This window comes from Mobula hypostoma, chromosome 1, assembly GCF_963921235.1.
Source record: "Mobula hypostoma chromosome 1, sMobHyp1.1, whole genome shotgun sequence".
Classification (NCBI taxonomy): domain Eukaryota; kingdom Metazoa; phylum Chordata; class Chondrichthyes; order Myliobatiformes; family Myliobatidae; genus Mobula; species Mobula hypostoma.
In genome coordinates this window covers 254611055-254638202 of record NC_086097.1, presented here as the reverse complement: position 1 = coordinate 254638202, position 27148 = coordinate 254611055, and the positions used below count along the sequence as shown (strand labels likewise).

General features: G+C 58.8%; 1 protein-coding gene and 1 long non-coding RNA gene across 3 annotated transcripts in view; one reads left to right on the top strand and one right to left on the bottom strand.

The window, feature by feature from the left end:
* Positions 1–518: 518 nt before the first annotated feature.
* On the bottom strand, positions 519–25031 carry LOC134356491 (uncharacterized). Its single transcript, XR_010020367.1, has 3 exons — positions 24920–25031; positions 4394–4435; positions 519–2126 (listed from the first exon to the last, which is right to left on the bottom strand). It is a non-coding gene; the product is annotated as an uncharacterized LOC134356491 (long non-coding RNA).
* Positions 24570–27148, top strand: part of LOC134356477 (CDK5 and ABL1 enzyme substrate 1-like) — a 213411-nt gene continuing 210832 nt past the window's right edge. For both annotated transcript variants that reach the window (XM_063067438.1, XM_063067435.1), the window contains exon 1: positions 24570–25243. In XM_063067438.1, the coding sequence (XP_062923508.1) occupies positions 24798–25243 (446 nt within the window). In that variant the 5' untranslated portion in view covers positions 24570–24797. The remainder of the gene's footprint in view (positions 25244–27148) is intronic.

Genomic DNA, 27148 nt, shown 5'->3' with positions numbered 1-27148 from the left:
TTGGAATTCTTTGAAGAAATACAAGCAGGACAGACAAATGAGAAATGGTGGATGTTATATACTTGGATTTTCACAAGGCCTTTGGCAAGGTGCCACACAATGAGGCTGCTTAACAAGTTAAGAGCCCTAGGTATTACAGGAAATATTCTAGCATGGATAAAGCAGTGGCTGATTGGCAGGAGGTTCAAAGGTCCATCTTATTGTCAAAGTATGTATGCAGAATAAAATTCTGAGATTTGTCTTCTCCAGGTAGCCATAAAATATGGCAAACCATAGAAGTACTTGAACGAAAGGCATTAGTTCCCCTACCCCGCATGAAAAGAAAATACTCACAAACCCTAAACGCTCCCAGTCCCTCCCTCGCACAAAGACTAACAGATCACCCAATCTAAGAGGGCCTTTCCCCAAGTCGGCTCATGTGCAAGCTGCTCTAATAAGCCATCTCATAGAAATTCAACAAACTCCCTCTCTTGCAATTCAACACCAGCTTGATTTTCCCAATCCCCTTGCGTATTGAAGTACCTCATTACAGTTGTGTCATTACCCTTATTACATATCTTTTCCAGCTCCCTTTGTAATCTCAACCCTACATCTTGGCTACTATTTGGAGGCCCATATATGATTCCCGTAATGTTTTTTTTTATCCTTGCATTACATTTTAATACTGCCCATTTTTTAAATAAAATATAGAATTAAATATGATTCACCCTTAAACTATGCTTCAACCAAGAATCGAACAGACGTAGATTGCGACCATTTCACTTTTGGTGCCTTATTGGAGCACAACATCCAGCTGTGGGTTCAGTGATTCACTTGTGTTTTGACATACCATGGTGAATAATTATTCTTTGTTTCCAATGACAAGCTACTACCATAAAATTCCTCTTGTACTACTCTGTATCTATAAAATAGGTTGTCCAGAGAGAAGACCTTTGGTAAAGAGGCTTGCTGTGCCAATTGTAGGGCAGCTCACTCACACTTGGTCCCCACCAGACACTCAGCTCTCAAATGTGGCTCCATGTAGCTGTTTGCAAGTGACAGTGGCCACACTGGGGTAGCGATGGGCCTCATAGCCCAATGAGATAGGGACATGCAAAGGCATCTCTAGTGGATTGGTCAGATGATATCCACAGTGAGATCCAATGGTCAGGTAGGCAGCTCCTGGAGACCGAGGGACTGACAAGGCACTGTAACCAAGGAAGACCCCAGTTGTGATGACCACTTGTACAACTGGACCCAGACATCTGAGGTTAAGAGAATAAGAGGCTAAAAATGGAGTGTTGCTGGATTTAGACAAAAGATATTGCAGCTCATGTTCTCTGGGAAGTTATTCTTGTAGCTATTTAAATTTTGGTCAGGTCAGATACCCCAAAATTCATTGTATCCTGCTCCTCATCCTATCTTTTGGTGTGATCCCATCACAACCTCAAATTTCCAAGGTAATTAACAGAATCAGAATCAGGTTTATTATCACTGACATATACCATGAAAATTGTTGTGTTGTGGCAGCAGTACAGTGCGACACATTAAAAATTACCATAAGTTACAAAATCAATAAATGGTGCAAAAGACAAATCATGAGGTAGTCTTGACGGGTTCATGGACCGTTCAGAATCTGATGGCATTTCTAAAGTGTTGAGTGTGAGTCTTCAGGCTCCTGTAGCTTCTCCCTGATATGAGCAATGAGAAGAGGGCGTGCCCAGGATAAAAGCAATGAGAAGAGGGTGTGCCCAGGGGTGAGGGCCTTAAGGCGCCGCTTCTTCAAGCTTCCAGTGACGGACATTCAAGATTCAAGATCACACTTAGAAGTTGCTGTTGGTGGAGGGATGAAAGTTTCATATCCCTTTTGCCAATCAACTTTCCAGCTCTTGGCTCCATCCCTCCCCTTCCTGTCTTCTCCTATCATTTTGGATCTCCCCCTCCCCCTACCACTTTCAAATCTCTTACTAGCTCTTCCTTCAGTTAGTTCTGACGAAGGGTCTCGGCCCGAAACGTCGACTTTACCTCTTCCTAGAGATGCTGCCTGGCCTGCTGCGTTCACCAGCAACTTTGATGTGTGTTGCCTGAATTTCCAGCATCTGCAGAGTTCCTCGTGTTTGGAAGATTCAAGATTGTTGATTGTCATTCTTCAGGATACAAATATAAAAGAGAATGAAGTGATTGTAATCCATATTTGATGCAACATAAGAATCATAATAAGCATTAAGAACACAATAATAAAAACAGTAAATATAAATACATAAGATGGCTTATATTCATAGATTAATTGGATGTCCATGAAGTGATGCTAGGCACAAGATTGTCTCTACATAAGGTGACTCTGACAGGAAATAACAAAGTAGTGGTAGTTGGGGTTGGTGGAGTGGGATAATGGGTGGAGGAATTGATCAGTCTGATGGCTTGGCAGAAGCAACACACAGAATGCTGGAGGAACTCAGCAGGCCAGGCAGCATCAATGGAAAGGAGGAAACAGTTGATGTTTTGGGCCGAGACCCTTCATCAGGACTGGAAAAAATGATGAGAAATCAGAGCAAGAAACTGTGGGGAGGGGAGGAAGAAGTACGAGGTGGTAGGTGGTAGGTGATAGGTGAAACTGAGAGGGGGGGAAGACTGGGAAGTTGATTGGTAAAAGAGATAAAGGGCTGGAGAGGGTAGAGGATCATCTAAGAAAGGGAAGGGGGTGATGGACAGGTAAGGAGATAAGGTGAGAGAGGGAAACGGGGAGGAAATTACTGGATGTTTGAGAAGTCAATGTTCATGCCATCAGGTTGGAGGCTACCCAGATGGAACTTGAGGTGTTGCTCCTCCAACCTGAGTGTGGCCTCATCATGACAGTAGAGGACGCCATGTGTTAGAGTGGGAATGGGAAGTAGAATTGAAATGCGTGGCCACTGGGAAATCCCGTCTTTTATGGTGGATGGATCATAGGTGCTTGGCAAAGCGGTCTTCCAATCCACGTCGGGTGACCCCAACAGATTTACAGGTCACCTCACCCTGAAGGACTCTTTAGGTCCGTGAATGGTAGTGAGGGAGGAGGTGTAGGGGCAGGTGTGGCACTTGATTGCTTACACGGATAAGTACCTGGAGGGTGCTCAGTGGAGAGGGACGAATAGACAAGGGAGACGCATAGGGAGCGATCCTTGTGGAAAGCAGAAAGTGGGGGTGAGGGAAAGATGTGCTTGGTGTTGGAATCCGGTTGGAGGTGGTGGAAGTTACGGAGTATTATGTGCTGGACACATAGGCTAGTGGGGTGACTGTTTACTCTTTTCCACAGATACTGTCTGGCTTGCTGAGTTCCTCTAGCATTTTGTGTATGTAGCTTGGATTTCCAGCATCTGCAGAATTTCTCTGTCTTGGCAGAAGTAACAGCTTTTGAGCCTGTGGTCCTGGCATGGATGGTAGATGTGAAGCCAAGGAAGCAACTCCAGCTCTCTGCGGTCTCTTGCTATCCTGGGCATTGCTGCATATATTGCTGCATTGATTCCTGGGATGGCAGGTCTTTCATATGAAGAAAGACTGGATGAACTGGGCTTGTACTCGTTGGAATTTAGAAGATTGAGGGGGGATCTGATTGAAACGTATAAGATCCTAAAGGGATTGGACAGGCTAGATGCAGGAAGATTGTTCCCGATGTTGGGGAGGTCTAGAACGAGGGGTCACAGTTTGAGGATAGAGGGGAAGCCTTTTAGGACCGAGGTTAGGAAAAACTTCTTCACACAGAGAGTGGTGAATCTGTGGAATTCTCTGCCACAGCAAACTGTTGAGGCCAGTTCATTAGCTATGTTTAAAAGGAAGTTAGATATGGCCCTTGTGGCTACAGGGGTCAGGGGGTATGGAGGGAAGGCTGGGTTCTGAGTTGGATGATCAGCCATGATCATAATAAATGGCGGTGCAGGCTCGAAGGGCCGAATGGCCTACTCCTGCACCTATTTTCTATGTTTCTATAAACTGTGGTTCCACGCACCATGTATGATCACAGAAACCAGTAATGAGATGGTAAATCTGTCTGTTTCCACATCATTAGGGGCCACTGCACAGAATCGGAAAAGGCTGCAGAGAGTTGTAAACAGCTAGCTCCATCATGGGCACCAGCCTCTCCAGCACTGAGGACACCTTCAGAAAACATTCAGGATCCTCATCACCCAGGACAAGCATCTTCTCATTGCCGCCAGAAAGGAAGAGCTTCAGGAGCCTGAAGACACACACTCAACTCTTTAGGAACAGCCTGTTGCCCTCTGCCATCAGATTTCTGAATAGATAACGAACACAGGTACACTACCTCACTATGTTTTTTGCGCTGTTTTTGCACTACTTATATAGACATATTTCTTACTGTAATTTATTATGTATTGCCACATACTAATATCTTTCCTGTAATACTATGGACTCTTACCTTGTTTAGCAGCCTCATATGCAGCACAATTTTGGAGATTTTCTGAAATTCAAAGTACACAGCATCCATTAATTCTCCTTTGTCTATCCTGCTTGTTCTTTCCTCAAAGAATTCCAACAAATTTGTCAGGCAGGATTTTCCCTGAAGGAAACCGTGCTGACTTTGGCCTATTTTATCATGTGCTTCCAAGTACCTTGAGACCTCATCCTCAACAGTCGACTCCAACATCCTCCCTACCACTGAAGTCAGGCTAACTGGCCAATAATTTCCCTCTTCTGCTCCCCTCCCTTGTTGATGAGTGGAGTGACATTTGGATTTTTCTAGTCCTCCGAAACCATGCCAGAATCTAGTGATTCTTAAAAAATTAATACCAATGCCTCCATCATCTCCACATTCATCTCTTTTAGAACATGTGTAGTCCATGTGGACCAAATGACTGACCTACCTTCAGCCCTTTCAGCTTCCCAAGCACTGTCTCCCTAGTAATAGCAACTGCATTCACTTCAGCCCCGATACTCTCGAACTCCTGGCATACTGCCGGTGTCTTCCACGGTGAAGACGGATGCAAAATACTTATTTAGTCCATCTGCCATCTCCTTGTCCCCTATTATTACCTCTCCTGTGTTATTTTCCGGTGATCCAATAAGTACTCTCACTTCTGTTTTACCCTTGTCAGCCATGGTTGTGTCATCTTGCCTTTAGAATACTTCTTCTTTGAGATGAATCTATCCTGTGCCTTCTGAATTGCTCCCAGAAATGCCAGCTGCTGCTTTTGTGCTGTCATCTCAGCTAGTGTCCCCTTCCAACCAGCTTTGGCCAGATCCTCCCTCATGCCTCTGTAATTCCCTTTACTCCACAATAATACTGATACATCTGACTTTAGCGTCTCCTTCTCAAATTTCAGGGTGAATTCTATCATATCATGACCACTTGCCCCTAATGGTTCATTTATTTTAAGCTCGTTAGTCAGATCCATTTCATTACACAACACCCAATCCAGAATAGCCTTTCACCTAGTGGGCTCAACCACAAGATGTTCTAAAAAGCCATTTTGTAGAGATTCTACAAATTCTTTCATTTGGATCCAGCACCAACCTAAATTTCCCTATCTATCCAAATACTGAAATAATGTATCTGCCTCTACCACCACTCCTGGTGGAGTGTTTCATGCACCCACCGTTCTTTATATAAAAAAACTTACCTCTAATATTCCCCCACTATACTTTTATACAGAAGGACTTAGACAGATTAGGAGAATGGGCAAGGAAGTGGCAAATGAAGTACAATGTTGGAAAATGCATAGTCATGCAGTTCGGTTGTAGAAATAAATGTGCAGACTATTTTCTAAACAGGGAGAAAATACAGGAATCTGAGATGCAGAGGGACTTGGGATTCCTTGTGCAGAACACCCTGAAGGTTAACTTGCAGGTTGAGTCAGTGGTGAGGAAGGCAAATGCCATGTTAGCATTCATTTCAAGAGGTCTAGAATACAAGAGCAGAGATGTGATGCTGAGGCTTTATAAGGCACTGGTGAGGCCTCACCTTGAGTATTGTGAACAGTCTTGGGCCTCTCATCTTAGAAAAGATGTGCTGGCATTGGAGAGGGTTCAGAGGAGGTCAACAAGGAATGAAAGGGTTATCATACGAGGAATGTTTGATGGTTCTGGGTCTGTACTCGCTGGAATTCAGAAGGATGAGGGGGGATCTCATTGAAACCTTTTGAATGTGGAAAGGCCTGGACAGAGCAGATGTGGAAAGGATGTTTCCCATGGTGGGAGAGTCTAGGACAAGAGGGCACAGCCTCAGGATAGAGGGGCGCCCTTTCAAAACAGAGATGTGGAGAAATTTCTTTAGCCAAAGGGTGGTGAATATGTGGAATTTGTTGCCACATGCAGCTGTGGAGGCCAGGTCATTGGTTGTATTTAAGGCAGAGATTGATAGGTTCATGATTGGACATGGCATCAAAGGTTATGGGGAGAAGGCCGGGAACTGGGGTTGAGGAGGAGAAAAAAAAGCATCAGCCATGATTGAATGGCGGAGTAGACTTGATGGGCCAGATGGCCTAATTCTGCTCCTATATCTCATGGTCTTTTTGATTACAAATTCATCCATCAAATTCCTCCACAATTTTCTCTGCAGTCTCAGTGGTTGGGTTAATGCTTCTGGGACCTAATGAAAACTGCATATGGATACTCTGAGTGAGCTAGCGCTTTTCTCTTTGGAGTGAAGCAGGATGAGATGTGATTTGATAGAAGTGTACAAGATAGTAATAGGCAAACACGAGGAAATCTGCAGATGCTGGATTTTCAAGCAACACACATAAAAGTTGCTGGTGAACGCAGCAGGAAACGTCGACTGCACCTCTTCCTAGAGATGCTGCCTGGCCTGCTGCGTTCACCAGCAACCTTTACGCGTGTTGCAAGATAGTAATAGATACAGATTCAGTGGACAGCCAGGCAACAACGACCAATACAAGCATGCATAATTTTAAGATGATTGGAGGAAAGTATAGGGGGATGTCAAAGGTGGTGATGGCAGATACATTAGGGCCATTTAAGAAACACTTTGGCACATGGATAATAGAAAAATGCAGGTCCCTTAGAGAATCAGAGTGGACAGCTATGAGCGGAGCCAAAAGAGATGGGGCAGATTTTGAACAATTTCTTTTCTTCGGTATTCACTAAGGTGAAGAATATTGAATTGTGTAAGGTAAAGGAAACAAGAAGGGTAGTTATGGAAAGTATGATGATTAAAGAAGAGGAAGTACTGGCGCTTTTAAGGAATATAAAAGTGGATAAGTCTCTGGGTCCAGACAGGATATTCCCTAGGACCTTGAGTGAAGTTAGTGTAGAAATAGCAAGGGCTCTGACAGAAATATTTCAAATGTCATTAGAAACAGGGATGGTGCCGGAGGATTGGCGTATTACTCATGTGGTTCCATTGTTTAAAAAGGGTTCTAAGAGTAAACTTAGCAATTATCGGCCTGTGAGTTTGACGTCAGTGGTGGGTAAATTGATGGAAAGTATTCTTAGAGATGGTATATATAATTATCTGGATAGACAGGGTCTGATTAGGAACAGTCAACATGGATTTGTGTGTGGAAGGTTATGTTTGACAGATCTTATTCAATTTTTTGAAGAGGTTACTAGGAAAGTTGATGAGGGTAAAGCAGTGGATGTTGTTTATATGGACTTCAGTAAGGCCTTTGACAAGCTTCCACATGGAACCTTGTTAGGTTAGTTAGGAAGGTTCAATCGTTAGGCATTAATATCAAAGTAGTAAAATGGATTCAGCAGTGGCTGGATGGGAGACGCCAGAGAGTAGTGGTAGATAACTGTGTGTCAGATTGGAGGACGGTGTGTAGCGGTGTGCCTCAGGGATTTGTACTGCGTCCAGTGTTGTTTGTCATATATATTAATGATCTGGATGATGGGATGGTAAATTGGATTAGTAAGTATGCAGATGATACTAAGATAGGTGGCGTTGTGTATAATGAAGTAGGTTTTCAAAGCTTGCAGAGAGATTTAGGCCAGTTAGAAGAGTGGGCTGAAAGATGGCAGATGGAGTTTAATGCTGAAAAATGTGAGGTGCTACATTTTGGTAGGACTAATCAAAATAGGACATACATGGTAAATGGTAGGGCATTGAGGAATGCAGTAGAACAGAGGGATCTAGGAATAATTGTGCATAGTTCCCTGAAGGTGGAATCTCATGTGGATAGGGTGGTGAAGAAAGCTTTTGGTATGCTGGCCTTTATTAATCAGAGCATTGAGTATAGGAGTTGGGATGTAATGTTGAAATTGTATAAGGCATTGGTGAAGCCAAATTTGGAGTATTGTGTACAGGGCTGGTCACCGAATTATAGGAAAGATGTCAATAAAATTGAGAGAGTACAGAGGAGGTTTACTAAAATTTTGCCTGGGTTTCATCTTCTAAGTTACAGAGAAAGGTTGAACAAGTTGGGGTTTTATTCTTTGGAGCATAGAAGGTTGAGGGGGGACTTGATAGAGGTGTTTAAAGTTATGAGGGGGATAGGTAGAGTTGATAGGCTTTTTCCATTGAGAGTGGGGGAGATTCAAACAAGAGGATATGAGTTAAGAGTTAAAGGGCAAACGTTTAGGGGTAACGTGAGGGGGAACTTTACTCAGAGAGTGGTAGCTGTGTGGAATGAGCTTCCAGCAGAAGTGGTTGAGGCAGGTTCGATGTTGTCATTTAAAGTTAAATTGGATAGATATACGAACAGGAAAGGAATGGAGGATTATGGGCTGAGTGCAGGTTGGTGGGACTAGGTGAGAGTAAGAGTTCGGCACAGACTAGAGGGGCTGAGATGGCCTGTTTCCGTGCTGTAATTGTTATATGGTTATATGAAAGTGTTAGATTGAATTTAGAGTTGGTTGAAAGTGGGCAGAAAGGCCCGGACTGTGCTGTAGAGTTCTGTAGTCTACAGGTCATAGACCTAAAAAGGTGTTCCGGATTCCCCCACCACCAGCTGCTCATTGACCTATTATCTTCAGATTTAAAAAAATATTTTCTGCCCAGTTTCTTCCAACTGAACAGTTGGACTACAGCCCCACACATGCATACAGTCCTGGTCACCCCACTATAGGAAGGATGTCGAAGCTTTGGCGAAGATCAAAAGTTGACTGGGATGTTACCTGGTCCAGAAGGCATCTGGAATCATGACTCTGAGGCTGGGTAAACTTGGGTTGTTATCTCCGGAGCGGCAGAAGCTGAGAGATCTGACAGAGATTTATAAATTATGGCTGTCACAGAAAGAGTAGAGAGCCAGTATCTTTTTTCCCTCGGGTTGAAATGTCTAGTACCAGAAGTCAACACTTATGGTGAGAGGGGGAATTTCAAAGGAGGTGTTTTCTTGCACAGGGAGTGGTGGGCTCCTGAAAGGCTCTGCCTGGGATGGCGTACGTCAGGGACTTGTAAGATCCGTTTAGATCGGCACATGAATGCGAGGAAAATGGAAGGATATTGCATTATTTAGGCAGACGGATTCGTTTAGTTGGCCACTTGATTACTAATTTAATTGTTTCGGCAAAACTTTGTGGGCCGAAGGGTCTGTTCTTGTGCTGATCTGTTCTGTCAACAGATGGTTGAAGGCCGAGCTAAGACTTCCAGTAATTTGAGCGATATCATGGCCCCGCCTGGTGCAGAACAGGATGAACTGCGAAGACCACTATCGCTTTGGTTATTGCGGTATTTTACACCGTATACTGCCTTACGAGTTCGCAGTTTCGCGTACACAAACTCAACAATCAGCGCCAGGGCTGCCAAAGTACCGAGAGCAGACGGCAGAGGACAGAGACCGCGGCGCTCGGCTTCCTGCAAAGGGACCTGGTCTCCGAAATGCACAGTGAGTGTGTTGGAGAGTCCGGAAACCCCGAAACCCAGTGACACGGCGGCACGCAGGAGCCACAACGCCCACTTGTCTTGGACGTGGTGTTACAACTGCTCGAAACTCTCCGTGTTTTTCCCACCCTCCAGTCCTCACCTCCCACTTCCCTTCCCCCACCCCACTCACTTCCTTTCCACCCTCCCCACCCCTTCTCTCTGTTCCCTCCTCCTCCTCCGCTGACCGCTCCACCTCCCAGTTACCTCCCTCCCCTCTCTCTCCTCCCCTCCCCCTCCCTCTTCTCTCCTCCCCCTCTCTCTCCTCCCCTCCCCCTCCCTCCCCTTCCTATCCTCCCTCCCGTCTCTCTCCTCCGCTCCCTCCCCCTCTCTCCTCCCCTCCCTCTCTCCTCCCCTCCCTCCCCTCTCTCTCTCCTCCCCTCCTCCCCTCTCCTCCTTCCCCTCCCCTCCTTCCCCCTCCCCTCTCCTCCATCCCCCTCCTCCCCACCCTCCCCTCCCCTCCATCCCCTCCCTCCCCTCCTCCCCTCCCCCTCCCTCTCCTCCCCTCCCCCTCCCTCTTCTCTCCTCTCCTCCCCTCCCTCCCCCTCTCTCCTCCCCTCCCTCTTCTCTCCTCCCCTCCCCCTCCTCCCCCTCCCTCCCCTCCCCCTCCCTCTTCTCTCCTCCCCTCTCTCTCCTCTCCTCCCCCTCCCTCCCCTTCCTATCCTCCCTCCCGTCTCTCTCCTCCGCTCCCTCCCCCTCTCTCCTCCCCTCCCTCTCTCCTCCCCTCCCTCCCCTCTCTCTCTCCTCCCCTCCTCCCCTCTCCTCCTTCCCCTCCCCTCCTTCCCCCTCCCCTCTCCTCCATCCCCCTCCTCCCCACCCTCCCCTCCCCTCCTCCCCTCCCCCTCCCTCTCCTCCCCTCCCCCTCCCTCTCCTCCCCTCCCCCTCCCTCTTCTCTCCTCTCCTCCCCTCCCTCCCCCTCTCTCCTCCCCTCCCTCTTCTCTCCTCCCCTCCCCCTCCTCCCCCTCCCTCCCCTCCCCTCCCCCTCCCCTCCCCCTCCCTCCCCTTCCTATCCTCCCTCCCCCTCCCTCCCCTTCCTATCCTCCCTCCCGTCTCTCTCCTCCGCTCCCTCCCCCTCTCTCCTCCCCTCCATCCCCCTCCTCCCCTCTCCTCCTTCCCCTCCCCTCCTTCCCCCTCCCCTCTCCTCCATCCCCCTCCTCCCCACCCTCCCCTCCCCTCCATCCCCTCTCTCCCCTCCCCTCCCCCTCATCCCCTCCCCTCCCCCACCTCCCCCTCCCTCCCCTCCTCCCCTCACCTCCCCCCTCCCTCCCCTCCTCCCTCCACTCCCCCACCTCCCCTCCCCCACCTCCCCTCCCCCTCCACTCCCCCACCTCCCCTCCCCCTCCACTCCCCCACCTCCCCTCCCCCTCCCCTCCCATCTCTCCCCCTCAGCTTCCCACTCCCCTCCCTCCCCTCCTCCCCCCTCCCTCTCCCCTCTCTCCCCTCCCCTCCCTCCCCTCCTCCCCCCTCCCCTCCTCCCCCCTCCCCTCCTCCCTCTCCCCTCTCTCCCCTCCCCTCTCTGCCCTCCCCTCCCCTCCCTCTTCTCTCCTCCCCTCCTCCCCTCCTCTCCCTCCCCTCCTCTCCCTCCCCTCCTCTCCTTCCCCCTCCTCCCCTCCTCCCTCTCCTCGCTCCCTTATCTCTCCTCCCCTCCCCTCTCTCTCCTCTCCTCCCCTCCCTCTCCTCCCCTCCCCCTCCTCCCCTCCCTCTCCTCCCCTCCCTGCCCTCTCTCTCTCCTCCCCTCCCTCACCACCCCTCCCTCCCCCTCCTCCCCTCCCCTCCCTCCCCCCTCCTCCCCTCCCCTCCCCCCTCCTCCTCCCCTCCCCTCTCCCCTCCCCCTCCCTCCCCTCCCCTCCCTCCCCTCCCCTCTCCCCTCCCCCTCCCTCCCCTCCCCTCCCTCCCCTCTCCCCCTCCCCTCCTCCCTCCCATCCCCTCTCCCCCTCCTCCCCTCACCCCCTCCTCCCCTCACCCCCTCCTCCCCTCCCCCTCCCTCCCCTCTCTCTCCTCCCTCCCCCCTCTCCTCCCTCCCTTCTCTCTCCTCCCTCCCTCCCCTCTCTCTCCTCCCTCCCTCCCCTCTCTCTCCTCCCTCCCTCCCTCCCCCCTCTCTCCTCCCTCCCTCCCCCCTCTCTCCTCCCTCCCTCCCTCCCCCCCTCTCTCCTCCCTCCCTCCCTCCCCTCTCTCTCCTCCCTCCCTCCCCTCTCTCTCCTCCCTCCCTCCCCTCTCTCTCCTCCCTCCCTCCTCTCTCCTCCCTCCCTTCTCTCTCCTCCCTCCCTCCCTCCCCTCTCTCTCCTCCCTCCCTCCCTTCTCCTCCCTCCCTCCCTTCTCCTCCCTCCCTCCCTTCTCTCTCCTCCCTCCCCTCTCTCTCCTCCCTCCCTCCCCTCTCTCTACTCCCTCCCTCCCTCCCCTCTCTCTACTCCCTCCCTCCCTCCCCTCTCTCTCTCCTCCCTCCCCCCTCTCTCTCTCTCCTCCCTCCCCTCTCTCTCCTCCCTCCCCTCTCTCCCCTCCCTCCCTCCTCCCCTCTCTCCCCTCCCTCCCTCCTCCCCTCTCTCCCCTCCCTCCCTCCTCCCCTCTCTGCCCTCCCTCCCCTCCCTCCCTCCCCTCTCTCTCCCCTCCCTCCCCTCTCTCTCCCCTCCCTCCCCTCTCTCTCCCCTCCCTCCCCTCCCTCTCCCCTCCCTCCCCTCCCTCTCCCCTCCCTCCCCTCCCTCCCCTCTCTCTCCCCTCCCTCCCCTCTCTCTCCCCTCCCTCCCCTCCCTCCCCTCTCTCTCCCCTCCCTCCCCTCTCTCTCCCCTCCCTCCCTCCCCTCTCTCTCCCCTCCCTCCCCTCTCTCTCCCCTCCCTCCCTCCCCTCTCTCTCCCCTCCCTCCCTCCCCTCTCTCCTCCCTCCCTCCCTCCCCCCTCTCTCTCCTCCCTCCCTCCCTCCCTCCCCCTCTCTCCTCCCTCCCTCCCCCTCTCTCCTCCCTCCCTCCCTCCCCCTCTCTCCTCCCTCCCTCCCCTCTCTCCCTCCCTCCCTCCCCTCTCTCTCCTCCCTCCCTCCCTCCCCTCTCTCTCCTCCCTCCCTCCCTCCCCTCTCTCTCCTCCCTCCCTCCCTCCCCTCTCTCTCCTCCCTCCCTCCCCTCTCTCTCCTCCCTCCCTCCTCTCTCTCTCCTCCCTCCCCCCTCTCTCTCTCCTCCCTCCCCCCTCTCTCTCCTCCCTCCCCCCCTCTCTCTCCTCCCTCCCTCCCCTCTCTCTCCTCCCTCCCCCTCTCTCCTCCCTCCCTCCCCTCTCTCTCCCTCCCTCCCTCCCCTCTCTCTCCTCCCTCCCTCCCTCCCCTCTCTCTCCTCCCTCCCTCCCCTCTCTCTCCTCCCTCCCCTCTCTCTCCTCCCTCCCCTCTCTCTCCTCCCTCCCCTCTCTCTCCTCCCTCCCTCCCCTCTCTCTCCTCCCTCCCATCTCTCTCCTCCCTCCCATCTCTCTCCTCCCTCCCTCCCTCCCCTCTCTCCCCTCCCGCCCCTCCCTCCCCTCCCTCCCCTCTCTCCCCTCCCTCCCCTCCCTCCCCTCCCTCCCTCCCCTCTCTCCCCTCCCTCCCTCCCCTCTCTCCCCTCCCTCCCTCCCTCCCCTCTCTCCCCTCCCTCCCTCCCTCCCCTCCCTCCCCTCCTCCCCTCTCTCCCCTCCCTCCCCTCTCTCCCCTCCCTCCCCTCCCTCCCCTCCTCCCCTCTCTCCCCTCCCTCCCTCCCCTCCCTCCCCTCCTCCCCTCTCTCCCCTCCTCCCCTCTCTCCCCTCCCTCCCTCCCTCCCCTCCCCTCTCTCCCCTCCCCTCTCTCCCCTCCCTCCCTCCCTCCCCTCTCTCCCCTCCCTCCCTCCCCTCTCTCCCCTCCCTCCCTCCCCTCTCTCCCCTCCCTCCCTCCCCTCTCTCCCCTCCCTCCCTCCCCTCTCTCCCCTCCCTCCCTCCCCTCTCTCTCCCCTCCCTCCCTCCCCTCTCTCTCCCCTCCCTCCCTCCCCTCTCTCTCCCCTCCCTCCCTCCCCTCTCTCTCCTCCCTCCCTCCCTCCCTCCCCTCTCTCCTCCCTCCCTCCCTCCCTCCCCTCTCTCTCCTCCCTCCCTCCCTCCCCCCTCCCCTCTCTCTCCTACCTCCCTCCCTCCCCCCTCCCCTCTCTCTCCTCCCTCCCTCCACTCTCTCTCCTCCCTCCCCTCTCTCTCCCTCCCTCCACTCTCTCTCCTCCCTCCCCTCTCTCTCCTCCCTCCCTCCCCTCTCTCTCCTCCCTCCCTCCCCTCTCTCTCCTCCCTCCCTCCCCTCTCTCTCCTCCCTCCCTCCCCTCTCTCTCCTCCCTCCCTCCCTCCCCTCTCTCTCCTCCCTCCCTCCCTCCCCTCTCTCTCCTCCCTCCCTCCCCTCTCTCTCCTCCCTCCCCTCTCTCTCCTCCCTCCCCTCTCTCTCCTCCCTCCCTCCCCTCTCTCTCCTCCCTCCCATCTCTCTCCTCCCTCCCATCTCTCTCCTCCCTCCCTCCCTCCCCTCTCTCCCCTCCCTCCCTCCCTCCCCTCTCTCCCCTCCCGCCCCTCCCTCCCCTCCCTCCCCTCCTCCCCTCTCTCCCCTCCCTCCCCTCCTCCCCTCTCTCCCTCCCTCCCCTCCCTCCCTCCCTCCCCTCCCTCCCTCCCTCCCCTCCCTCCCCTCCCTCCCCTCCCTCCCCTCCTCCCTCCCTCCCTCCCTCCCTCCTCCCTCTCTCCCCTCCCTCCCTCCCTCCCTCCCTCTCTCCCTCCCTCCCTCCCCTCTCTCCCCTCCCTCCCTCCCTCTCTCTCTCCCCTCCCTCCCTCCCCTCTCTCTCCCCTCCCTCCCTCCCCTCTCTCTCCCTCCCTCCCTCCCCTCTCTCTCCCCTCCCTCCCTCCCCTCTCTCTCCCTCCCTCCCTCCCTCTCTCTCCCCCCTCCCTCCCTCCCTCCCTCCCTCTCTCTCCCTCCCTCCCTCCCTCCCTCCCCTCTCTCTCCTCCCTCCCTCCCTCCCTCCCTCTCCCTCCCTCCCTCCCTCCCTCCCCTCTCTCTCCTCCCTCCCTCCCTCCCCCTCCCCTCTCTCTCCTCCCTCCCTCCCTCTCCTCCTCCCTCTCTCTCCTCCCTCCCTCCACTCTCTCTCCTCCCTCCCCTCTCTCTCCTCCCTCCACTCTCTCTCCCTCCCTCCCCTCTCTCTCCTCCCTCCCTCCCCTCTCTCTCCTCCCTCCCTCCCTCCCCTCTCTCTCCTCCCTCCCTCCCCTCTCTCTCCTCCCTCCCTCCCCTCTCTCTCCTCCCTCCCTCCCCTCTCTCTCCTCCCTCCCTCCCCTCTCTCTCCTCCCTCCCTCCCCTCTCTCTCCTCCCTCCCTCCCCTCTCTCTCCTCCCTCCCACCCCTCTCTCTCCTCCCTCCCTCCCCTCTCTCTCCTCCCTCCCTCCCCTCTCTCTCCTCCCTCCCTCCCCTCTCTCTCCTCCCTCCCTCATTCCCCTCTCTCTCCTCCCTCCCTCCCCTCTCTCTCCTCCCTCCCTCCCCTCTCTCTCCTCCTTCCCTCCCTCCCCTCTCTCTCCTCCTTCCCTCCCTCCCTCCCCTCCCTCCGCTCCTCCCCTCTCTCCCCTCCCTCCCCTCCCTCCCCTCCTCCCCTCTCTCCCCTCCCTCCCTCCCTCCCCTCCTCCCCTCCCTCCCTCCCTCCCCTCCCCTCTCTCCCCTCCCTCCCTCCCTCCCCTCCTCCCCTCCCTCCCTCCCTCCCCTCCCTCCCCTCCCTCCCTCCCCTCTCTCCCCTCCCTCCCTCCCCTCTCTCTCCCCTCCCTCCCTCCCCTCTCTCTCCCCTCCCTCCCTCCCCTCTCTCTCCCCTCCCTCCCTCCCCTCTCTCTCCTCCCTCCCTCCCTCCCTCCCCTCTCTCCTCCCTCCCTCCCTCCCTCCCCTCTCTCTCCTCCCTCCCTCCCTCCCCCCTCCCCTCTCTCTCCTCCCTCCCTCCCTCCCCCCTCCCCTCTCTCTCCTGCCTCCCTCCACTCTCTCTCCTCCCTCCCCTCTCTCTCCCTCCCTCCACTCTCTCTCCTCCCTCCCCTCTCTCTCCTCCCTCCCTCCCCTCTCTCTCCTCCCTCCCCTCTCTCTCCTCCCACCCTCCCTCCCCTCTCTCTCCTCCCTCCCTCCCCTCTCTCTCCTCCCTCCCTCCCCTCTCTCTCCTCCCTCCCTCCCCTCTCTCTCCTCCCTCCCTCCCCTCTCTCTCCTCCCTCCCACCCCTCTCTCTCCTCCCTCCCTCCCCTCTCTCTCTCTCCTCCCTCCCTCCCTCCTCTCTCTCCTCCCTCCCTCCCTCCCCTCTCCTCCTCCCTCCCTCCCCTCTCTCTCCTCCCTCCCACCCCTCTCTCTCCTCCCTCCCTCCCCTCTCTCTCCTCCCTCCCTCCCCTCTCTCTCCTCCCTCCCTCATTCCCCTCTCTCTCCTCCCTCCCTCCCCTCTCTCTCCTCCCTCCCTCCCTCCCCTCTCTCTCCTCCCTCCCTCCCTCCCCTCTCTCTCCTCCTTCCCTCCCTCCCTCCCCTCTCTCTCCTCCCTCCCCTCTCTCTCCTCCCTCCCACCCTCCCCTCTCTCTCCTCCCACCCTCCCCTCTCTCTCCTCCCACCCTCCCCTCTCTCTCCTGCCTCCCTCCTCCCCTCTATCCCCTCCCTCCCTCCTCCCCTCTATCCCCTCCCTCCCTCCTCCCCTCTATCCCCTCCCTCCCTCCTCCCCTCTCTCCCCTCTCTCCCCTCCCTCCCTCCCCTCTCTCCCCCCTCCCTCCCTCCCCCCCTCCCTCCCTCCCCTCTCTCCCCCCCTCCCCTCTCTCCCCCCTCCCTCCCCCCCTCCCCTCCCCCCTCACTCCCTCCCCCCTCCCCCCTCCCTCCCTCCCCCCTCCCCCCTCCCTCCCTCCCCCCTCCCCCCTCCCTCCCTCCCTCCCCCCCTCCCCCCTCCCTCCCCCCTCCCCCCTCCCTCCCCCCTCCCCCCCCCCCCCCTCCCTCCCCCCTCCCCCCTCCCTCCCTCCCCCCTCCCTCCCCCCTCCCCCCTCCCCCCTCCCCCCCCCTCCCTCCCCCCCCCCTCCCTCCCTCCCTCCCTCCCTCCCCCCTCCCCCCTCCCTCCCCCCTCCCCCCTCCCTCCCTCCCCCCCCCCCCCCCTCCCTCCCTCCCTCCCCCCTCCCCTCTCTCTCCCCTCCCTCCCCCCTCCCCTCTCTCTCCCCTCCCTCCCCTCTCTCTCCCCTCCCTCCCTCCCCTCTCTCTCCCTTCCCTCCCTCCCCTCTCTCTCCCTTCCCTCCCTCCCCTCTCTCCCCTCCCTCCCTCCCCTCTCTCCTCCCTCCCTCCCTCCCTCTCTCCTCCCTCCCTCCCTCCCCTCTCTCTCCTCCCTCCCTCCCCTCTCTCTCCTCTCCCTCCCTCCCCTCTCTCCCTCCCTCCCCTCTCTCCCTCCCTCCCTCTCTCCCTCCCCTCTCTCCCTCCCCTCCCTCCCCTCTCTCCCTCCCCTCTCTCCCTCCCCTCTCTCCCTCCCCTCTCTCCCTCCCTCTCTCCCTCCCTCCCCTCTCTCCCTCCCTCTCTCTCCCCCTCCCCTCTCTCCCTCCCTCTCTCCCCTCTCTCCCTCCCTCCCTCCTCCCTCCCCTCGCTCTCCTCCCTCCCTCCCTCCCCTCTCCCTCCCTCCCTCCCCTCTCCCTCCCTCCCTCCCCTCTCCCTCCCTCCCTCCCCTCTCTCCCTCCCTCCCTCCCCTCTCTCCCTCCCTCCCTCCCCTCTCTCCCTCCCTCCCCTCTCTCCCTCCCTCCCCTCTCTCCCTCCCTCCCCTCTCTCTCCTCCCTCCTTACCCTCTCTCTCCTCCCTCCCTCCCCTCTCTCTCCTCCCTCCCTCCCTCCCCTCTCTCCTCCCTCCCTCCCCTCTCTCCTCCCTCCCTCCCCTCTCTCCCTCCCTCCCTCCCTCCCCTCTCTCTCCTCCCTCCCTCCCTCCCCTCTCTCTCCTCCCTCCCTCCCTCCCCTCTCTCTCCTCCCTCCCTCCCTCCCCTCTCTCTCCTCCCTCCCCTCTCTCTCCTCCCTCCCTCCCCTCTCTCTCCTCCCTCCCTCCCCTCTCTCTCCTCCCTCCCTCCCCTCTCTCTCCTCCCTCCCTCCCCTCTCTCTCCTCCCTCCCCTCTCTCTCCTCCCTCCCTCCCTCCCTCTCTCCCCTCCCCTCCCTCCCCTCTCTCCCCTCCCTCCCTCCCCTCTCTCCCCTCCCTCCCTCCCCTCTCTCCCCTCCCTCCCTCCCCTCTCTCTCCCTCCCTCCCTCCCCTCTCTCCCCTCCCTCCCTCCCCTCTCTCCCCTCCCTCCCTCCCCTCTCTCCTCCCTCCCTCCCTGCCCTCTCTCCCCTCCCTCCCCTCTCTCTCCCCTCCCTCCCTCCCCTCTCTCCTCCCTCCCTCCCCTCTCTCCTCCCCCCCTCTCCTCCCCCTCCCCTCTCTCCTCCCTCCCTCCTCCCCCCTCCCCTCTCTCCTCCCTCCCTCCCTCCCCTCTCTCCTCCCTCCCTCCCTCCCCTCTCTCCCCTCCCTCCCTCCCCTCTCTCCCCTCCCTCCCTCCCCTCTCTCCCCTCCCTCCCTCCCCTCTCTCCCCTCCCTCCCTCCCTCTCTCCTCCCTCCCTCCCTCTCTCCTCCCCCCTCCCCCCTCTCTCCTCCCCCCTCCCCTCTCTCCTCCCTCCCTCCTCCCCCCTCCCCTCTCTCCTCCCTCCCTCCCTCCCTCCCTCCCTCCCTCCCCTCTCTCCCCTCCCTCCCTCCCTCCCCTCTCTCTCCTCCCTCCCTCCCTCCCTCCCCTCTCTCCCCTCTCCCTCCTCCCTCCCCTCTCTCTCCTCCCTCCCCTCTCTCTCCTCCCTCCCCTCTCTCTCCTCCCTCCCTCCTCCCCTCTCTCCCCTCCCTCCCCTCCCTCTCCTCCCTCCCTCCTCCCCTCTCTCCCCTCCCTCCCTCCTCCCCTCTCTCCCCTCCCTCCCTCCTCCCCTCTCTCCCCTCCCTCCCTCATCCCCTCTCTCTCCCCTCCCTCCCCTCTCTCCTCCCTCCCTCCTCCCCTCTCTCCCCTCCCTCCCTCCTCCCCTCTCTCCCCTCCCTCCCTCCTCCCCTCTCTCTCCCCTCCCTCCCCTCTCTCCTCCCTCCCTCCCCCCCTCTCTCCTCCCTCCCTCCCCCCCTCTCTCCTCCCTCCCTCCCCTCTCTCCTCCCTCCCTCCCCTCTCTCCTCTCTCCCTCCCCTCTCTCCCTCCCCTCTCTCCTCCCCCCTCCCCTCTCTCCTCCCTCCCTCCCTCCCTCACTCCCCTCCCTCCCCTCTCTCTCCTCCCTCCCTCCCTCCCCTCCTCCCTCCCTCCCCTCTCTCTCCTCCCTCCCTCCCTCCCCTCTCTCCCTCCCTCCCCTCTCTCTCTCCCTCCCCTCTCTCTCTCCCTCCCCTCCCTCCCCTCTCTCTCCTCCCTCTCTCTCCTCTCTCTCTCCTCTCTCTCTCTCCTCTCTCTCCTCCCTCCCTCCCTCCTCCCTCTCTCTCCTCCCTCCCTCCCTCCCTCCCCTCTCTCTCCTCCCTCCCTCCCTCCCTCCCTCTCTCTCTCTCCCTCCCTCCCTCCCTCTCTCTCTCCTCCCTCCCTCCTCCCCTCTCTCCCTCCCTCCCTCCCCTCTCTCCCTCCCTCCCTCCCCTCTCTCTCCTCCCTCTCTCTCTCTCTCTCTCTCTCCCTCCCTCCCTCCCTCCCTCTCTCTCTCTCCTCCCTCCCCCCTCCCCTCTCTCTCCTCCCTCCCCCCTCCCCTCTCTCTCCTCCCTCCCCCTCCCCTCTCTCTCCTCCCTCCCCCCTCCCCTCTCTCTCCTCCCTTCCTCCCCTCTCTCTCCCTCCCTCCCTCCCCTCCCCTCTCTCTCCCCTCCCTCCCTCCCCTCTCTCCCCTCCCTCCCTCCCCTCTCTCCCCTCCCTCCCTCCCCTCTCTCCTCCCTCCCTCCCTGCCCTCTCTCCCCTCCCTCCCCTCTCTCTCCCCTCCCTCCCTCCCTCCCTGCCCTCTCTCCCCTCCCTCCCCTCTCTCTCCCCTCCCTCCCTCCCCTCTCTCCTCCCTCCCTCCCCTCTCTCCTCCCCCCTCTCTCCTCCCCCCTCCCCTCTCTCCTCCCTCCCTCCTCCCCCCTCCCCTCTCTCCTCCCTCCCTCCCTCCCCTCCCTCCCTCCCTCCCCTCTCTCCCTCCCTCCCTCCCTCCCCTCTCTCTCCTCCCTCCCTCCCTCCCTCCCCTCTCTCCCCTCTCCCTCCTCCCTCCCCTCTCTCTCCTCCCTCCCCTCTCTCTCCTCCCTCCCCTCTCTCTCCTCCCTCCCTCCTCCCCTCTCCCTCCCTCCCTCCCCTCCCTCCCTCCTCCCCTCTCCCCCTCTCCCTCCCCCCTCTCTCCCCTCCCTCCCTCCTCCCCTCTCTCCCCTCCCTCCCTCCTCCCCTCTCTCCCCTCCCTCCCTCATCCCCTCTCTCTCCCCTCCCTCCCCTCTCTCCTCCCTCCCTCCTCCCCTCTCTCCCCTCCCTCCCTCCTCCCCTCTCTCCCCTCCCTCCCTCCTCCCCTCTCTCTCCCCTCCCTCCCCTCTCTCCTCCCTCCCTCCCTCTCTCCTCCCTCCCTCCCCCCTCTCTCCTCCCTCCCTCCCCTCTCTCCTCCCTCCCTCCCCTCTCTCCTCTCTCCCTCCCCTCTCTCCCTCCCCTCTCTCCTCCCCCCTCCCCTCTCTCCTCCCTCCCTCCCTCCCTCCCCTCCCTCCCCTCCCTCCCCTCTCTCTCCTCCCTCCCTCCCTCCCCTCCTCCCTCCCTCCCCTCTCTCTCCTCCCTCCCTCCCTCCCCTCTCTCCCTCCCTCCCCTCTCTCCCTCCCTCCCCTCTCTCTCTCCCTCCCCTCTCTCTCTCCCTCCCCTCCCTCCCCTCTCTCTCCTCCCTCTCTCTCCTCTCTCTCCTCCCTCTCTCTCCTCCCTCTCTCTCCTCCCTCCCTCCCTCTCCTCCCCTCTCTCTCCCCTCCCTCCCTCCCTCCCTCCCCTCTCTCTCCCTCCCTCCCTCCCTCCCTCCCCTCTCTCTCCTCCCTCCCTCCCCTCTCTCCCTCCCTCCCTCCCCTCTCTCCCTCCCTCCCTCCCCTCTCTCTCCTCCCTCCCCTCTCTCTCCTCCCTCCCTCCCTCCCTCCCCTCTCTCTCCTCCCTCCCCCCTCCCCTCTCTCTCCTCCCTCCCCCCTCCCCTCTCTCTCCTCCCTCCCCCTCCCCTCTCTCTCCTCCCTCCCCCCTCCCCTCTCTCTCTCCCTCCCCCCTCCCTCTCTCTCCTCCCTCCTCCCCTCTCTCTCTCCCTCCCTCCCCTCCCCTCTCTCTCCCTCCCTCCCTCCCCTCTCTCCCCTCCCTCCCTCCCCTCTCTCCCCTCCCTCCCTCCCCTCTCTCCTCCCTCCCTCCCTGCCCTCTCTCCCCTCCCTCCCCTCTCTCTCCCCTCCCTCCCTCCCCTCTCTCCTCCCTCCCTCCCCTCTCTCTCCCCTCCCTCCCTCCCCTCTCTCCTCCCTCCCTCCCCTCCCCTCTCTCCTCCCTCCCTCCCTCTCTCCTCCCCCCTCTCCTCCCCCTCCCCTCTCTCCTCCCTCCCTCCTCCCCCCTCCCCTCTCTCCTCCCTCCCTCCCTCCCTCTCTCTCCTCCCTCCCTCCCTCCCCTCTCTCCCCTCCCTCCCTCCCCTCTCTCCCCTCCCTCCCTCCCCTCTCTCCCCTCCCTCCCTCCCCTCTCTCCCCTCCCTCCCTCCCCTCTCTCCTCCCTCCCTCCCTCTCTCCTCCCCCCTCCCCCCCTCTCTCCTCCCCCCTCCCCTCTCTCCTCCCTCCCTCCTCCCCCCTCCCCTCTCTCCTCCCTCCCTCCCTCCCCTCTCTCTCCTCCCTCCCTCCCTCCCCTCCCTCCCTCCCTCCCCTCCCTCCCTCCCTCCCCTCTCTCCCCTCCCTCCCTCCCTCCCCTCTCTCTCCTCCCTCCCTCCCTCCCCTCTCTCCCCTCTCCCTCCTCCCTCCCCTCTCTCTCCTCCCTCCCCTCTCTCTCCTCCCTCCCCTCTCTCTCCTCCCTCCCTCCTCCCCTCTCTCCCCTCCCTCCCCTCCCTCTCCTCCCTCCCTCCTCCCCTCTCTCCCCTCCCTCCCTCCTCCCCTCTCTCCCCTCCCTCCCTCATCCCCTCTCTCTCCCCTCCCTCCCCTCTCTCCTCCCTCCCTCCTCCCCTCTCTCCCCTCCCTCCCTCCTCCCCTCTCTCCCCTCCCTCCCTCCTCCCCTCTCTCTCCCTCCCTCCCTCCCTCCCTCCCCTCTCTCCTCCCTCCCTCCCTCCCTCCCTCCTCTCCTCCCTCCCCCCCTCTCTCCTCCCTCCCTCCCCCTCTCTCCTCCCTCCCTCCCCTCTCTCCTCCCTCCCTCCCCTCTCTCCTCTCTCCCTCCCCTCTCTCCCTCCCCTCTCTCCTCCCCCCTCCCCTCTCTCCTCCCTCCCTCCCTCCCCTCCCTCCCCTCTCTCTCCTCCCTCCCTCCCTCCCCTCCTCCCTCCCTCCCCTCTCTCTCCTCCCTCCCTCCCTCCCCTCTCTCCCTCCCTCCCCTCTCTCTCTCCCTCCCCTCCCTCCCTCTCCTCTCCTCTCTCTCCTCTCTCTCCTCCCCTCTCTCTCTCCCCCTCTCTCTCCTCCCTCCCTCCCTCCCTCCCCTCTCTCTCCTCCCTCCCTCCCTCCCTCCCCTCTCTCTCCTCCCTCCCTCCCCTCTCTCCCTCCCTCCCTCCCCTCTCTCCCTCCCTCCCTCCCCTCTCTCTCCTCCCTCCCCTCTCTCTCCTCCCTCCCTCCCTCCCTCCCCTCTCTCTCCTCCCTCCCCCCTCCCCTCTCTCTCCTCCCTCCCCCCTCCCCTCTCTCTCCTCCCTCCCCCTCCCCTCTCTCTCCTCCCTCCCCCCTCCCCTCTCTCTCCTCCCTTCCTCCCCTCTCTCTCCTCCCTCCCTCCCTCCCTCTCTCTCTCTCCTCCCTCCCTCCCTCCCCTCTCTCTCCTCCCTCCCTCCCTCTCTCTCCTCCCTCCCTCCCCTCTCTCCCCTCCCTCCCTCCCCTCTCTCTCCTCCCTCCCTCCCCTCTCTCTCCTCCCTCCCTCCCCTCTCTCCTCCCTCCCTCCTCTCTCTCCTCCCTCTCTCCCTCCCCTCCCTCTCTCCCTCCCCTCTCCCTCCCCTCTCCCTCCCCTCTCTCTCCTCCCTCCCTACCCTCTCTCTCCTCCCTCCCCTCCCTCTCTCTCCTCCCCTCTCTCTCCTCCCTCCCTCCCCTCTCTCTCCTCCCTCCCTCCTCTCTCCTCCCTCCCTCCCTCTCTCTCTCCTCCCTCCCTCCCTCCCTCCCTCCCTCCTCCCTCCCCTCCCTCCCTCCCCTCCCTCCTCCCTCCCTCCCCTCCCTCCTCCCTCCCTCCCTCTCCCTCCCCTCCCTCCTCCCTCCCTCCCCTCCTACCTCCTCCCTCCCTCCCCTCCTCCCTCCTCCCTCCCTCCCCTCCCTCCCTCCCCTCCTCCCTCCCTCCCCTCCTCCCTCCTCCCTCCCCCCCCTCCTCCCTCCTCCCTCCCCCCCTCTCTCTCCTCCCTCCCTCCCTCCCCTCTCTCCCTCCCTCCCCTCTCTCTCTCCCTCCCCTCCCTCCCCTCTCTCTCCTCCCTCTCTCTCCTCTCTCTCCTCCCTCTCTCTCCTCCCTCCCTCCCTCCCTCCCCTCTCTCTCCTCCCTCCCTCCCTCCCTCCCCTCTCTCTCCTCCCTCCCTCCCCTCTCTCCCTCCCTCCCTCCCCTCTCTCCCTCCCTCCCTCCCCTCTCTCCCTCCCTCCCTCCCCTCTCTCTCCTCCCTCCCTCTCTCTCTCCTCCCTCCCCTCTCTCTCCCCCTCCCTCCCTCCCTCTCTCTCTCCTCCCTCCCCCCTCCCCTCTCTCTCCTCCCTCCCCCCTCCCCTCTCTCTCCTCCCTCCCCCTCCCCTCTCTCTCCTCCCTCCCCCTCCCCTCTCTCTCCTCCCTCCCCCCCTCCCCTCTCTCTCCTCCCTTCCTCCCCTCTCTCTCCTCCCTCCCTCCCCTCCCCTCTCTCTCCCTCCCTCCCTCCCTCTCTCTCTCCCTCCCTCCCTCCCCTCTCTCCCCTCCCTCCCTCCCCTCTCTCTCCTCCCTCCCTCCCCTCTCTCCCCTCCCTCCCTCCCCTCTCTCCTCCCTCCCTCCCCTCTCTCTCCTCCCTCTCTCCCTCCCCTCCCTCTCTCCCTCCCCTCTCCCTCCCCTCTCCCTCCCCTCTCCCTCCCCTCTCTCTCCTCCCTCCCTACCCTCTCTCTCCTCCCTCCCCTCCCTCTCTCTCCTCCCCTCTCTCTCCTCCCTCCCTCCCCTCTCTCTCCTCCCTCCCTCCTCCCTCCCCTCCTCCCTCCTCCCTCCCCTCCCTCCTCCCTCCCCTCCCTCCTCCCTCCCTCCCTCCTCCCTCCCTCCCTCCCTCCCCTCCCTCCCCCTCCCTCCCTCCCTCCCTCCCTCCTCCCTCCCTCCCTCCCTCTCCTCCCTCCCTCCCCTCCTCCCTCCTCCCTCCCTCCCCTCCCTCCCTCCCCTCCCTCCCTCCCCTCCCTCCCTCCCTCCCTCCCTCCCTCCCCTCCTCCCTCCCTCCCTCCCCTCCCTCCCCTCCTCCCTCCTCCCTCCCCCCCTCCTCCCTCCTCCCTCCCCCCCTCCTCCCTCCTCCCTCCTCCCTCCCCCCCTCCTCCCTCCTCCCTCCCCCCCTCCTCCCTCCTCCCTCCCCTCCTCCCTCCCTCCCCTCCTCCCTCCTCCCTCCCTCCCCTCCTCCCTCCCTCCCTCCCCTCCTCCCTCCCTCCCCTCCTCCCTCATCCCTCCCCTCTCCCTCCTCCCTCCCTACCCTCTCTCTCTTCCCCTATCTCTCCTCCCCTCTCTCTCCTTCCTCCCTCCCCTCCCTTCCCCTTCCCACCCCTCTCTCCGCCCCATCCCAGTCCGGGGACTGCCGGAGCGCTTCAAAGTGTCCGCACGGTGCGGTGCAGCTTCACGCTCGCTCATGTACCCACACGTAGATGCGGACACAGACACACGAGCGGACAGATATGCATTCACATCTATAACATACTCGGACAGATTTCTACATGCATAGTGATATAAATCCACATCTGCAGACAGCGGGCAGAGGGTTGGCATTAGCACTAGGCGATGGCGGCTGCTACGCGCGGCAACAGCAGCTCGGCCGCACTGCACGCCGCTCACGGCAGCCTGGAGCCCCCCAAGAAGCGCATAGACCCGAGGAGAAGGCAGGCGGCTCTCAGCTTCCTCACCAACATCTCCCTGGATGGGCGTCCGGCGCAGGGTGAGGGTGAAGCGCAGGAGGACGAGGAGGAAGCACCGACCCGCACCGACTCCTGCCTGTCCTGCAGAGCCGGCGCTGCGAGCTGCGGGAATGCAGCGGAAGGGGAGCCGACGGCGAGGTGTGCCGAGCGCAGGGTGCACACCGGCGGCGCGGGCGCTTCCCCCAGGGGGAGGATCAATTCCTTCACTCTGGGAATTGTGCCCACTGCTTTCCTGAGACAGGCGTCAGTGCCCAACTACTGCCTGGAGCAGGGCCAGATTGGCAGCGCCGCTTTCGATTTACAGCGATCCAGGTCAGTGCCTAATCTCTGCATTAATAAACCCTGATAATACTTACTTACCCCGACTGTGGCATAGGCCGCCAACAGCAGCTCGCCAGAGTCCCCAGTCCTGGGCCAGTTTTTCAGTTTGCCCTAGGTGTAGCCCGGTGAAGACGCATCCTCTCCTCTGGAGATTCTGTCGGCGTTTCTGTAGCTCTGGGTCTTTACGGGATGGGGTTGCTAACCCTCCTCCTCTCGCAGCCGGGCTTGGTGGAATTCTGATGGTCGTCAATACAATTCCTATTGAATTGAGACCGTTCTCAATACTGCCTTGTTACCACGAGTTTGTTACTGTAAACTGTATTGTGCAGTGATGTTGCTGTATATCTGTCCATGGGCAATCTAGATGTATACAGTTTCGATGTGTTTATACCCTGACTGTCAATATTATGTTTCAGTTTATTATTGTGGCAGACATTGCTCTTAGATAAATGAGGCAAATAGTGTTAATATTTAGGTAGAGGTAGTACAGCTAGTTTACACGAATTCATAATATCAAGTACAGTATTGTATGTATTTGGCTGTTGAAAGCTGGGCTATACTTCTCTTTCTATATACAGTATTTATTATTTGCACGGTTTGTCTTTTTACACATTGGTTGTTTGTTAGTCCTGGTTATGCTCAAAGATTTATTGTCAAAGGATATATGTCACCAAATGCAACCCTAAGATCCATTTTCTTGCGGGCATTCACAGTAAATACAAAGAAACACAATAGACAGTGAAACATGCAGAGACGGACAAGCAACCAAAAGACAACAAGCTATGCAAATCCAAAAAAGAAAACAAACAACAATAGTCAATATTGAGAACAAGTTATAGAGTCCCTGAAAGAGTCCATAGGTTGTGGAATCAGTTCAGTGTTGGGATTAGTGAGGATATCCATGCTGGTAGATAGGGTTGTAAAGGAAGGTTTGGAATCTAAGACCAGAGGATACAGCCTCTAAATAGAGGGACATCCTTTTAGAATGGAGATGAGGAGGAATTTATTTAGCCAGCTGGTGGTTGGTGCCACAGGCAGCTGTGGAGGCCAAGTCACTGGGTATGTTTAAGGCAGAGGTTGATAGATTCTTCATGACTCGGGGCATAAAGGGATACAGGGAGAAGAGTTATGAGACTGGGGCTGAGCAGGGAAATGGATCAGCTATCATGACATGATGGAGCAGACTCAATGGGCTGAATGGTCTCATTCTGCTCCTATATATTATGGTCAATGTCTCTTGGCACACTGGCCTTCATAAATCAAGGTATTGAGTAATGGAGTTGTAGAAGACAATTGTGAGGCCTAATTTGGAGTATTGAGTACAGTTTTGGTCACAAACCAACGTGAAAGATATCAATAAGATTGAAAGAGTACATGGAAAATTTACAAGAATGTTGCCAGGACTTGAGGACCTGAATTCTAGGGAAAAGTGAACAGGTTCGGACTTTATTCCTTGGAGTGTAGGAGAATGAGGGGAGATTTGATAGACGTCTACAAAATTATGTGGGGTATAGATAGGGTAAATGCAAACAGGCTTTTTCCAGAGGTTGGGTGATCTGGAGGCCAAGGGTTAAGGGTGAAAGGTGAAACAGGTTGGATTTCAACATTTAAGAGAAATTTTGATTAGCACATATGGAGTGTCTATCATCCAGGTGCAGATCAATAGGACTAAATAGATTAATAGATCAGCATGGACTAGATGGGCCGAAGGGCCTCATTCTGTGCTATATGACTCTGAGACTCTATATGGATACTGCGATAGTAAATTCACTTTGTACTTTGAACTTTATATTCACTTTGTACTTTGAACTTTGTTGGACTGTAAGCTGAAGCGGGTTGGTTGAACCACTGATGGTTAAAGTTGTAACATCTAAAAGTTAAAAACCAGTTTAGCAA